At 32.4% G+C, this 14858-nt stretch overlaps 1 protein-coding gene across 1 annotated transcript; it reads right to left on the bottom strand.

Moving 5' to 3' along the window:
- Positions 1-2032: 2032 nt before the first annotated feature.
- On the bottom strand, positions 2033-12364 carry LOC117121540 (aggrecan core protein-like). Its single transcript, XM_033266770.1, has 3 exons — positions 11758-12364; positions 5079-5103; positions 2033-4514 (listed from the first exon to the last, which is right to left on the bottom strand). Exons 1-3 carry the CDS (start codon positions 12043-12045, stop codon positions 3607-3609), a joined length of 1221 nt encoding a protein of 406 aa, XP_033122661.1. The 5' UTR covers positions 12046-12364; the 3' UTR covers positions 2033-3606.
- Positions 12365-14858: the final 2494 nt, after the last annotated feature.

Genomic DNA, 14858 nt, shown 5'->3' with positions numbered 1-14858 from the left:
AAAATATTTGCAAACAACAATCCTAGTGAAAAGTTGCGAGACTTTGGTGGCACTGTTGCAAAATAGACCAGTTAAATTTTTGTGTATGTCAAAAAATAATGAATATTTTAAAAGATGATGTTGGCGAAATTCGTGTCTCTCCAAGTTGTCTTTCAGTGAATTTGCTCTCAATGGTTTGAATGATTTGCTTTGAACCTTCTTTCCACAAAAATAAATATGTTTATATATAAAGTGTTGCAAACAACATAATTTTTATATATTATATGTCAATGTAGAGACTAGGGTTGCTTAAAGATATATTGTCCCATGCAAAATACCAAAAAAAAATCATTTTTGAAATTTACTTGCCCATTTTGAAGTAACATAGAAATTATCAACATGAACACAGCAATTAGCGTACTTAAAAAAATGTTTATCTATAATTTTATAGTGACAAATAATATTACCAATATCTAGTATAAAAATCAGGGTAAACAATTTATATATTAAAAATTATTTTTTGGGTGATTTGTTGTCATTTTCATGGGACAATACATACACATATATATAATATATATATATATATATATATATATATATACTATTCTGAATTATTTATTGTATAGTTTTTGTTCTATGTTTTCTACGCAAATACAATACAAATATATAGTCTATAATTTGCCGAAATTTATTAAGCATTGAATCAACGATCAATAATAATTTATTATTCTTGTAAACCTCTTCTGTTTACTCCACCAGCCTTATCCATAAAAGTAATCCTTATTCTTATTACGCTAAGCTAAATACAATTAAAATCATATCAGCCTTATTACTGACCATTTTAAAGCTTATTTCGCTAATTAATTCATGATTCAACCTCTAGCGACGTACCTCACACAAATATCTTGCACAATTAATTTCAAATTACAACGTTGTTGTATCCTTAATATGTATGTATATATCCACTTATAAAAAATACCTGTGCTAAATTTTATTTTGAATGAAATAGTTTTGCACTTAAATATAAATATAATCAAATATTGCTATTACCAGTTCTAATCAAATATTATATAATAATTAGACGACACTCAAGCGCATACATATGATTTTATACAATTTACTAAAGTAGAAACTACCTTCTGTACATAGTTATAATTTATACAAAACATAGTTATAGTTATAATACACAATACATAGTTATAATAGACAAAATATTCATGGTATCAGGAGGCGGATGAGGGTACAGGGAGTGCGCACCTTTTTCACAAAAAGGCCCTTTCGCATGCCCCCAAGTAAACTTATTTTTTGCCAGCTAGCGCCCCTTACTTTACTTAACCATCGAACATTACCACTTCACCTTCGCTCCCCGATTAGCCTATACATATTGGTTAATATTTAGAAAAATCAAATAAATACTAAAATGCATTTTTTTTAAACAAATTTAATATTTTCTTGTTTACTGAGGCAATTTCTACGACCGATGAATACTTTAAATTAAGTCAATCCGTGAATAGAAATACACCTAAATAGGCCTATATTTGACGAAATAATCATCAAGAAACAAACCAAAACAAACCAATGTACGACAATCATAACAACCTGATTAGTACAAATGAATAAAGCACCCATGCTACTAATAAACATGTTTCGACGTCAGTAGGGAGATTTTGATTACACGACGACGGTAGGACGTAGAACCAGGGAACAGCGAAATTAGAATTAATTAATAATTAATTTCACTGTTTCCTTGTAGAACGTAATGACGTCAGTAGAAGTCATCTACGCATGCCAGAACGTTAAGGTCACCTCGTCGAGTAAATTCTGGAACGCAATTTGGCCAAATCTACGTTAGCCTGGGTTCCAGGCCCTAATTTTAGGTTACTCACTCTTTATTGCACTTAATGCGCGCCATACCTAATTTAATTGGCGTCCCATACTCGATTTCTTTTTTTTCGAATTAGGCTTATTCCGTCTGTCTCTAAATTAACTTTCTCGTTGGTGGCGCTGTCCAGAATGAGAAAAATAATAAAAATAAGAGACTTGTGGCAAGTCTAAATCTACGTATGCAGAGAACGTAGGTCGCCAGGTAGGACGGTCACGGATGAGTGATTCCGTTATAGCGTCGCGTCGTCGCACAAATCGAAAGCTTCCTATTATCAGGAAATACTGCTTATGTTACTTTTAGCTGATAGGTCTATGCTACCGCTGATGTAGGCAAATAGCGAAATACTAAGTTTAGTCATGTATATAGATGAATACAGTGGTCATGTATATAAGAAATAAAATGAAAAGTAATATTTATAATTCCTGCATCAAGAAATATTGTAGGCCTACTATTCGTTTCAAATGTCTCACATTTACATTCTTCATTTCCAACAGCAATTAATCGCATTTAGGCCAAAAAAATATCCTGTTGCCCTTAAATAGAAAAAAAAAATCGAAATCATCGGTCGGTCGTTTTTCTTTTTTTTTTTTTTTTTTTTTTGTTTTTTTTGTTTTGGTTTTTTTTAGTAGTAGTTTTTAGTTTTATGAAGACCCTAGTCTAGCTAAGGCCTCGTTCCACAACAGTACGATGGCAAGCTTGCCAAACAAAAAATACGGTATTCAAAGTAATGACGCGGAAAAAAAATACTAACCAAGTATCTGTCTTAGATTTTATGTTCTAAATGTTAATTTCGGAAGTGGTATTTCTCGAATTTGTACTTGAGTGAAAGAACATTAAACAAAATAACAAAAAAATGCCGACCGATTTTTTTTTTTTTAATTTCGATCGGTCGCGGAGGGCAACACAACATATATATTTTTTTGCATTATTAACCATCAATCATGCTATTACCATCCAGGTTCTTGCAGAGTTGTTACATATTTTTAATGGTAACTTATTGCTGGATGAAATTTAAATTAGAAAAAAAATAATGACGGTAGGTCTACACTCACATCATTGAGCATTGGCATCACCTATCAGAGCATGATGGTTGAAACTTACCTGCAAAGGTGTTATCCAAATAATAACTGAAAATATTTTTAAGGCATACATAGCAATAGACGGTTAAAAGCGCCAGGGTGGCAACGGGCCGGAACCCACCCTAAACAATTGCAACAACTGTAATTCTAGAGATATTTAAGTAGCAGTACTTTAAAGAAGTTAGGCCTAAATTTATTAGGTGCCCATACCGCAATTCCAATACTCCTACGCCACTGCATGAGCAGAATGTATAGTATGAGTGAAAAGACATACCAATGTAATATTCACATCTTAGGCCTAAGTCTATTATACTACAACACTTAATAAAGCTATATCAAAACGATGTATGATAATGCATTACTGTAAATTTAAAAATAGTTATTACTTACTTCTTTTAAAATTCAATGCATAATATATATTTATGAAAGAAGTAGGTCTTATTTCTAAAATATGTATGCCTATATTATTGTATGAAAAACAGTAAATAATGGAATCTAGCTGATACCGTTTCATGGAGGCGCAATATGAAACAAAAGACTTAACAGCCTGCATGAATTCAAAAGCAAAAAATGTGACCGTAGGCCAACACTCATTGGCATCACAATGCCGAGTCAAAACTAAGCTGCATAGGAATTATCCAAATATTAATTGAAAATATTTTGTTACGGCATATAGCAGTAGACGGATGCATAAACGTTGAAACCTGCATTGCAAATTGAAGGAAAACCACCACAATAGCATCCGTCTCTGGGTTCTACTATAGGGTAAATAGCTTCCCAACTGGTGACCCAGCCAATCTGACAACAATCATATCCCAACTGCAATGCGTATTCTACTTCTGCTCTCGTTGCCATTCTGCCGCCGCGGCTGTTGCAGAGAGCATCAGCATCGTAGTAATTTAAAGAGTAACGACTTTCTCCACGTCCATTCACGACACGATGAGAAGGGAAAGGGTCAATGTAAGTCTGGTTTGCTAGTGGAACCAAGCAAAATGCCAGATATTCGTTAGTCAGTGGCATGAAGCGAATATAATTACCTGCCGGATAAAGCCAGAAGTCTGGTGGCGTATGTCCATCACATGGATTACCTGCCAGCATCTTTGAGAGCCATCCATATACGCAAAGATTAACTCCTAGTGAAAGGGAGTTATTATAAACGTCAAGTGGTGTTGCAAGATGACCATTGAATTTAGTACTGCAACAGGACTCAGCGTCGTCTGCATTTAACTTTTTCCAATTACTATCTGTCAATCGAATGATTCGTTGGGTTTTTGGCAAGTGGTCGAATGTATCAGCAGATTGGTTATATTGTCTGTAACAATAAGCCCCACTCTGATATGCTTTACAAGGAAACACATTGCTACGTTGTTCTGGTGGTTTTAACGTGCAGGGGTCGGTTAGTTCAGTAAATGCAATCTCGCCACTGAGAAGCCAACCCTCTTTGCAGTTCTCCAAACTTGGTTGAAACGCGTTGTATAACTGCTCGTAAGAAGCAATGGATCCTAAATGATTACTGCATGATTCAGCTGCATCTTCATAACCATCGTCACGTGCCATGAAGTAAATGCCGTCTGAATTTTAATGACAAACATTATTACAATTGTTTAAAAAAAAGTGTTTGCATTTATATATCGTGGTAATGGAAAGCTGTTATCAATCCTGAGTAAAATAATAATTATTAAATTATTAAATTTAAATTGATTAAAATATAATAAATAAATTATATTATTAAAGTAAATGATTGATTTTGTTGGTTTAAAATTTAAAAAAATTTAAAAGAAAAGATATATTTGTTTGGCTTACGATAAATGCGAAGTTAAAAACCTAACTCATCGTTTGGGGTTAGACAGGACTTTATATTATTATCTCTGTGATGCACAGACACACAGTCCACTATATTAAGGGTTTAGGCCCATGGAATTGCACCACCCTCCCCCTCCTCCACACCCTTGAATCCGCCACTGCCAGCTTTCTAACATAAATGTGGAGCATTTAAAAAGAATTAACAAAAGTACCAAAAATCTGGGGAACATAAAGAAACTTGTATGATCTTCTGGTGTATTGAAATATCATACTTAAATTGTAAATAGCACTGATGTTTCTTTTAAATCAAAATTTATTGTAAAGTTACTTACGTTCTTTGAAATCTTCATTGATAACCTGCAATGACAAATTATATATATACATATAAATAGCCTATATATACATATATACACATACATATATACACACATATATATACAAACACATACATACATATACACATACATATATATACATATATATACATATATCCGAGTTACTAATAAATCAGTGTTCCTAAAGTCTACTATTGAAGCTGTTTTATTTTTTCTCTATATATACATACATATACACACATACACACACACAAGAGACAGATATATATATATATATATATATATAATGTAAAAACAATGAAAGAACGGTGTACAATAATTAAAAGTTGACTTGTGGAACACACATTTATTAAACTATAACAAAATCATATGGATATTTCGATAGATCCTTCTATATTTATCAACGTTAAAGTGAGAAAAATTTAGAGATCTTACACATACATAAAGAATAATAAAGGGTATTAACCAATCGGAATCAAGTTAAATATAGAATTAGTTGATTGGACCACAAAATATGTGTTCAGTGACAAGTTGATAGGCGAATTAATTACAATTAACGTACAAGAAGGAATTATTCGAAACCGACTCAATTCTAAGCTTGAAAAAAATTTTAAATTAAGAATGACCCACTCCTTCACAATATATGCAACAATATAATTAACAACCTATTCAGTTGTTTTCCTAAATGAAACTTTACATCAACAAAGCTCGATTTACTGACCAATGTTGTCAATTTATCTAGTTATTCTCTCACATCAGATGAACACTCCGTACTTAAAAAGTGCTTGTCATTTTGTCCCACACGACAACTTGACGTTGTGAACCTACCGTACTCTCTGACATTCAACAATTCATCCCGAGAATTAGGTTAAAGGAGTGTTTTAAAGACAAGCCGGAGACCACTGACTAACTCAAAACCTACAAAAGTCCACCAAGCGGTAATCAGTTCACACCACCGACCGGTAGGAACCCATACATTGATAGCTTTGCTAAGGCCGCTAAGTCACATCTAGATATATTTATTTAAAAAAATTAACCACTCAACAAACGTACAACTTAACATCAAAGAAAAGGACAGCCACGCGTTATCTCCGCCAAAATAAGGACATTGTAATCAAACAAGCCGACAAGGGTGGTGCCATCACCATAATGGACAGGAGTAGGTACATCGATGAAGTTAACAAACAATTATCCGATGAACACTTCTATGTACAGCTACTTTCTGGTTACACACAAACCTACAAAAAGGAAGCTTTAGAAATGGTGGCTAATTTGACAACCGACACTAAGTCAAAACCAAATCATTAATTCCTCTTAATCCCAGGACTGGAGTCTTATACACAATACCAAAGTTACACAAGTTGCCAACACTTGTTGCAGATAGTCTTAATTCACCAGACCGCACCACTAACCAGTGAACTAATTTTCATGCGAAATCGTTAAGTATCAACCCACCAGGACGGCCTATTGTATCAGGCAACGGCACACTCACGGAACGCATCTCTGGATTCGTCGACTCGATCCTTAACCCATTACTGCCACTTATACCGAGTTTTGTTCAGGATACCAAAGACTTTTTGAGAAAATTAAACTATTCCAATTTGAATCCGGACTCATTACTAGTCACTATGGACGTTTGCTCATTATATACGAACATTCCTCACAATGAAGGTATTGCTGCTTGCGAAGAATTTCTTTGCACTTATCCAGTACAACCTATCAGTGAATCATATATCTACAATGATTGAATTCATATTAACCCATAATCATTTTAAATTTAATGGCTGCTACTATAGGCAGCATGGCACTGCTATGCGAACAAAGATGACACCTAGTTACGCCATCATTTTTATGGCTAACCTAGAAAACATGATGTTATCGAGTTTTGAATTGAAACCATCATATTATTTTAGATATATTGATGATACCCTACAACTGTCTAAGAAAATTTAAAAAGACTACCTCTCCCTCCAAGAAGACCCATCGATTAAAGAATTATTTTTACAGTCCCCTCTACTCGCACGTAGGCAACCTCCTAATGGTGTACGGTAAAATGGCCCCGGTAAAAATGACCCAGGTAGAAATGTCCCCAAATGACTGGTAGGTAAAATTGGCCCCAAATAATAAATTCTGTATTAAAACTGATTTTTTTAAAATCATTATATGCATTTTTTTTAAACTGAAATAATTTAGTTTTCAAAAAAATCTAACATCTAATAAATAGCCATTTATATTTTACTTTTTGCAGGAATTACATATTCAAAGATAAAAAAATATACCATGAATAACACTTTTTATTTTTTTTCCATTTTAATGTTAAAAAATAGCAACAATTTTAATCATAAATTGAATTTATTAATACTAAAATAATTTATTTGTGGCCAATTTCACGGAAGCGGAATCACATTTTCCCAGAAATTCAATCGGGGTATTGCTAAACCCCGCAAAAATGGGTTTATATGAACATTAAATAATTTTTTTTTACAAAAAAAAATCTATTGATTAATCAATCTGCTAAAAACTAAGTTATTTTAGTTTTCAAATATATGGTTTCTGTGTCATTTCTATTATTGAATTTTTTCATTGGGGCCATTTTCACCTACTTGTCATTTGGGGCCATTCTCACCGGGGCTATTTTTTCCTACATCCCCCCTATTAAAGTCCACTTTAACCTACTCCCTCCACTAAACCGATACATGGCAACACACAATGTAACAGCGCTAGATGCCAATTATGCGACATCATCAATACAAACAGCTCATTCACTCTACCAGGGACACAAATAACAATGCTGCCACCAGACTGAATTGTAACTCGACCAATATTATATACCTTATATACTGGTCTCACTTTCAGATCTAGAATGAACAACCACAAATCATCTATAAGACACTCAACTGCCCAGTAAGTGCACATTTTAATTCACCTAATCACACCATCAATGGCGTTAGGGCTATAATACTGTAATAGGTTGCAATTTTAAATCCACACAAGAACGACGTAACGCAGAAATGAAAATAATAGATAATCACGACGAAAATACGAAAATCATTACAGAACTAAAGGTTCGGTAAATAAAGCCACTGATGACAACGTTCCATCAAACACGTTCAATAAAAATAATAATAAAGATAAAAAATATAATAAAAATACAACTTAAACAATCAACTTAAAATATCGGTGGTACTTAGGTAATAATGTTCTTATAGATATTTGATCTTAAATTCCATGCTTGTTGAATACAGTATCTAACAATTTAAAATATGCTATATATTATTTCTACTTATGTACATTTTATTATATTCATGATACTAAAATGTATTTAATAGTCATCATGATATCATGCGTTATATTATTTAAACTCATACATAATACCTTTATATTTCTACAATTTATTTTCTATTCCACAATTGTTTTAATTATATAGGACCTTATATAAATCTTACTATATTTTATTTCCTGTTCTGTTTACTGTAGTTAAATTACTCTCTATTAAAATCTTAGATTAAGCTGGTTCAATAGCACCGCCAATAAACTATCGCTTACATAATAACTTTGCCAACACCTTATCATGGTTTAATTGTAATTACATATATAATTATATTATAGATATATAAATATATACATATATATACATATACATATATATATACATATACATACATATACATATATATATATACATATACATATATATATAGAACTGGAGGTCGCTGGAACAGGTTTAGTGGAGGGAGTAGGTTAAAGTGGACTTTAATAGGGGGGATGTAGGAAAAAATGGCCCCGGTGAGAATGGCCCCAAATGACAAGTAGGTGAAAATGGCCCCAATGAAAAAATTCATTAATAGAAATGACACAGAAACCATATATTTGAAAACTAAAATAACTTAGTTTTTAGCAGATTGATTAATCAATAGATTTTTTTTTGTAAAAAAAAAATTATTTAATGTTCATATAAACCCATTTTTGCGGGGTTTAGCAATATCCCGATTGAATTTCTGGGAAAATGTGATTCCGCTTCCGTGAAATTGGCCACAAATAAATTATTTTAGTATTAATAAATTCAATTTATGATTAAAATTGTTGCTATTTTTTAACATTTAAATGGAAAAAAAATAAAAAGTGTTATTCATGGTATATTTTTTTATCTTTGAATATGTAATTCCTGCAAAAAGTAAAATATAAATGGCTATTTATTAGATGTTAGATTTTTTTGAAAACTAAATTATTTCAGTTTAAAAAAAATGCATATAATGATTTTTAAAAAATCAGTTTTAATACAGAATTTATTATTTGGGGCCAATTTTACCTACCAGTTATTTGGGGACATTTCTACCTGGGCCATTTTTACCGGGGCCATTTTACCGTACACCATTAGGAGGTTGCCTACGTGCGAGTAGAGGGGACTGTAAAAATAATTCTTTAATCGATGGGTCTTCTTGGAGGGAGAGGTAGTCTTATATACATATATAATAATTCTTTAATCGATGGGTCTTCTTGGAGGGAGAGGTAGTCTTATATACATATATACATAGGCCCTATATATATATAAAATTATAAGTCGATGCCATGTAAGCAATAATGACGAAAAGAAAAATGAGGCAAAATCTGTTGTTTTTTTTTAATGATATTTATTGGTTGCACGAATTTTTAATAATTCAACTATGCAAGACTCATCCCATCCATTATACTCAGATATTATCGTAAATAGATCCGGAAGGGTTAGACTTGAACAACACAAAATATCTACAAACCGTTTCAGACATTCAGCATTGTACATTGCATGTAATTTATTTAATCAAAATTTCAGGAGATAAACAAGCTTCAAATTTTTATTTACTAATAATTAATATAATTTAACATTTATCACATTTATGAACAATTCTATGTTATGTACAACAAATACCTCATAATTTATTATTTTGACAATAAGGTTGACTTGTATCTTGTATCTAGCATACCACTAAAAGCCCGTGCAATCTCAAAATTCTGCGTCTTTATTCATTTTTTATACAATCAATACTATATATTGTTTATTTTCGGAAAATATTTTAGCCGCTACGGTTTTCTATTCTTCTTATTCTTCCTCATTCCTTTTATTTTACATTTTATTTGTTCGTAATTAACAGAATACTTGGATCATACCTTCATTAGGCGATGTTTAAATTACACTTATTTTCGTTTTAAGGCCTATTATGTATAGATCGTTTCAGTATTTAATATTTAATATTTTTCTATCTTTTTGTCAATATAAAATCGAAGGTATGTCCTGGTCCCCGACCCTTTTATGTTCACATTGGATAGGCTTAATTATATTCATAAGACTTCTACGAATGGATACCAATTGTTTGAAGCAAGAAATCAAGTTTTCTTTAATCAGTGCAGTTCGTCTATCTTATTCGTGTGAGAAAATTTGAACAATACAAACATGCTATCAATAAATGATGATAATACTAGATTTATACACTTTGCTTTGAGAAACATGGAGGTGCAGGAAAGAAGTGAAAATCAGATAAGCAGCAACTACAATGTAGAAGTAAACAGCCAGACAGAGTAAGGACCTCTGGTCTTATATAATAAGGGGAAAACGTGTAAACAAGTTCAACTATTGTAAATACAATTTACGTATGTTTTTCTAATCCATTTATTTGCTAACAATTAATGCTAATAAACCACTTAATGATATTTATTTATATAATAATAATTATTATTAATGATAGTATTTATAACAGAATAATTAAATATTTATAACTACATTATAAATAATGAAATAATAAGGCCTATAATGATGATGACAGCGGTGACGGCAACGGTGACGATAACAATAATTATAATCATACCGATAACGACAATGATAACCATAACAGAGAGTTGGTCCCTGTATATTGCCTGCACTACACAGAACTGCTCAGATTTCTAACAACATTTCGTGGACTATTCTTTGAGTATTTTACATTGAAGAAATATAATCAAATCCGAATGGATTAAATAACTTCAATGATTTAATTGCTCGGGTATTGGTCGGGAGTGTCTAGTGTCTCCAGTGCGGTGGGAGGGGGGGGGGCAGGGTAGACTTCATCTGGAGAAGAAATAATTGGGTTTTTTTTTACATAATTTATTATTAGACTCACAGTTATAAGAAATATTGTTCATTCCATTCTAAAGTACGGATGAAATAATATGTTGTGTCGTCATTGTAGGCTTTGAGTAAAGATTGCTATTGTAGATTAATTAAATAATGGTGTCAATGATAATTTTTTATATCCACTAGTTCCGAATGAGTTAATTTAGTCAGGAAAATTTGTTATAAAGAAATCAAACGATTGGTGTTGACCTTTTAACGTAAATAACCCAAAAGAGTTCCGCAGTGCTTATACATTTTTAGATACTTTAGATGCCCTTATTGCAACTTATTGATGTTTTAAAACGACACAAGTGTTGTGCATAGCTTATCAGACTTGTTGGATTATATCTTTCTTCCAAATTATTTAAAACAAAAAAGCACTTTTGTCAATGATTGTACTCTAGATTTTGCCCTGCAGATCTTATTAAAAACTAAATATTGTTCTTTTACCAAGCGATATTTGGTGAGGCGCTTATTGTGCACGTACCTGACCGTAAACAGGTAGATGCTTCCTAAAAGTAGTAACTTATTCAACTATTACTAGTTGCTTACCTTTTCCATGTATTCGTAGGAAGAATTTACTAGGAAATCTCCAGTTGCATCATCCCGCATTTGCTTGTTTATCTGACAAACTTCACTTTTCCGATTGTAATTTACCGAAAAACAGTAAATTTTCCTTGAACAAGCCAACAAACATTGAATGCGATCAATGTCCTCTAACTCATACATCCAGCCTAGTAACACATGTTGTGGAACAACAATGTACCGCCCGGTACTGGAAAATGAAATACCGAATTTAAAATAGAAAAGGAAAGAAAGCAAGACAGCAAAGATATACATTATTTTTGAGAACTACTCAAGAAATGTCTATATTATCTTGTAACTTTGATTGGCAATAATCTGAACCTGTAATTCAGAAGAATACAATTGGATCAATCATCACGTGACTCCAATTCCATTGACGTAAAAGCGTGTTTATTGGTTTTTATGTTCAGACATTGATCGACAGTGTTGTGTTTTGGTGCCCCCGCAGATGGATTGAGATACTATTAGTCACAATACACAATCTCACAATCAAAGTAGCTGCTAATGTTGTATTAAGGTGGCCTCAAATATGGCTACACAACTAAGTAGTTTTCTTCTTAAGTCCACACAAATGCTAGCTATTTTGTTCATGGAGGACTTCCATGCTTTGTTTCAGCCAAAAACACAATCATTGTACTCTGTCAATGATCCAAGTAGATGTTGACTTGATCTTGTGTGTGGTGGTGGGTAGAAATAGCGTTATCCGGGGCCGCGACGAGGACGCTTCTACCATGACCCCAACAAAATAGTAATACAAGTCGTATTACTACCAATAAATTTATATATATATATATATATATATATATATATAGTTATATATATGTATATATACATATATATATACATATATATACATATATATATATCGTGTTTGAAATTAAATAATTAATTTCAAACACGACCTGTCTTTTTTCTTAGTGAGGGACAATGGAAAAGAGATACACTTATATCGATCTTATGTAGGGTATTTTGCAACCAGAAAATGCAATTTTAATCCTTCGCGCTGATGCCTTGATTCCCAATATCGGCTACACATGAGTCATCCTTGCACAGAACTATAGACTCAGGAATAATATCTTACCAGCAGCGAACACGGGCAGCTATAGTGACCATATTGATAGCGTTTAAAATCTAACAAAATAATATACATAAGCAAATCATAAAAAACACGCCTAACCAATCACAAATATTCCTACTGCACATAACACTGCTATAGAATGTTATCAATAAACTGTTACCCTGTCTAGAATCAACGCCAACGATGTACAGTACAGATGCTGGGACACCAACACATTTTAAACATTCTTCTATGATCATTATTATACACCAAGATACAAATCTTTGTTTATCATGTACTTTGAAGATTAATAAAAAAAAAATACAAATATTTAATGAAATACTTTAATGAATTATTCGATATTCTGACAAAACGTTACAGGTTTCACCTAAACCATAGCGCTCGCCTATCCTGGCTCAATGCAAAATGCATTTATGGAAAACTGACCATTCCCACCCTCCTTTCATACGGTAATTTGTAAAATGACAGATCCTTTTTTCAACCAATCAAAATAAAACTTACATCAAAAGAAGCTATGAATAATAATTTTTCTTTCTAGCAGGTGTACAAGAAGCTTTCATAATAGTGAATACTCAACAAAGCGATTTGAAGACAACAGAACCCTCCGAAAATCGAGAAAAATGGCCTTTTACACGGGCTACAGTCATTGTAGTTGCTTACGAAAAATGAAAAAAGACAGGGACTTTTTTAAGCTTTTGAAATTCAAATAAAAACAACAAGTTGCCTAAATAACTAAACTATAACATATCAAAAGTACAGAATTATCTGACAACAGGTAGTGGAGAACGGACGATGTAAACACAAAAATTGGCGATTTAACCCGAAAATGCCAGCCTACGGACAGCGTGCCTCCCGCTGTGCCAGTAGCTTGGTCGAAAATGTTGATCATAAAATCCATATATGGTAATGCAAATATAAAGGAAATTAACATTATTATTCCTCATGTTAATCAGTTATTTAATTTTCTTAGCAGTCCTGAAAGTTAATAATTTGTTTACAATTATACAGGTAATATGTTATCGAATTGTTATTCCAGTAAGAATACATACAAGATAAGATGTATTATCTCCAATAAAAGCAAAGAAATTACAAAGCTTGCAATGACAAATAAATATGTGCATTTTTCAAACAAACCATATTAATAATTTATCAATAAAAAATTATTTACAACAAATGTCCATAATAATCAAGACAATGCCGCAATTGAATACGTTGAGGCCCCTCTCGTTGTCACCATACTCGTTAAAAATGTCTAAGAAATGAGGTTCCAAAATAATTATTATGCAATTAACCAGCCTCATATTGATTTGAAACAATATGACAATCGAAGACCCACTGCTTAAAGGATGGGTAACCATCACTTAATATCAGATGCGGGAAAATCAGGTAGCATCTGTTCATTCAAATTCTGTATTCATTGGAAGTCCCTATCGTGCTACAGATTTGAACATCTGTTTAGACGTATGTTGTATTACTACTAATAATTTTCGTGATAGAAGGAACTGAGTATGTGAAAGATTATAACAGAACCGTATAAATTGGTGACAAAAACGTTTTGCAATTGCGGCAACCTATTTATTCAATTTTTTTTTCATAATACAGTACACCGTCAACAGAGTTCTTTGTTTTATCGTGATCCATTCAAAAAGTATCTTGCATTCTACACCTGCTCACAATTACGTAACATTAGTTGCTACCAAATTCGATTTGTACCAGTGGCCGAATTGGTTAATGTACATAATATATTAAAATGTCACGGTTTCAAAATCTGGTTAGGGTAACTGTTTCAGCTTGCTGGCTAACGTTTAAAGCCTCATTAACACCGGCTTATCGAAATCGAATCAGTGTGCAAGAATATTGACGCTGGTGTTGAAGTGTATCGGAAAAGCGGCCTAACTTGAAGCATTATCGCCAAAATTGTTTAACTTTTTATTATATCGTGATGCTGCATAGTCGGAAGAAGGTGGGGTAAAAACTCATTATATATATA

The sequence above is a fragment of the Anneissia japonica genome, unplaced genomic scaffold, assembly GCF_011630105.1.
Source record: "Anneissia japonica isolate Jap-2015-1 unplaced genomic scaffold, ASM1163010v1 scaffold287921_len548085_cov176, whole genome shotgun sequence".
Classification (NCBI taxonomy): domain Eukaryota; kingdom Metazoa; phylum Echinodermata; class Crinoidea; order Comatulida; family Comatulidae; genus Anneissia; species Anneissia japonica.
This window is presented reverse-complemented; position numbering and strand designations above follow the sequence as displayed.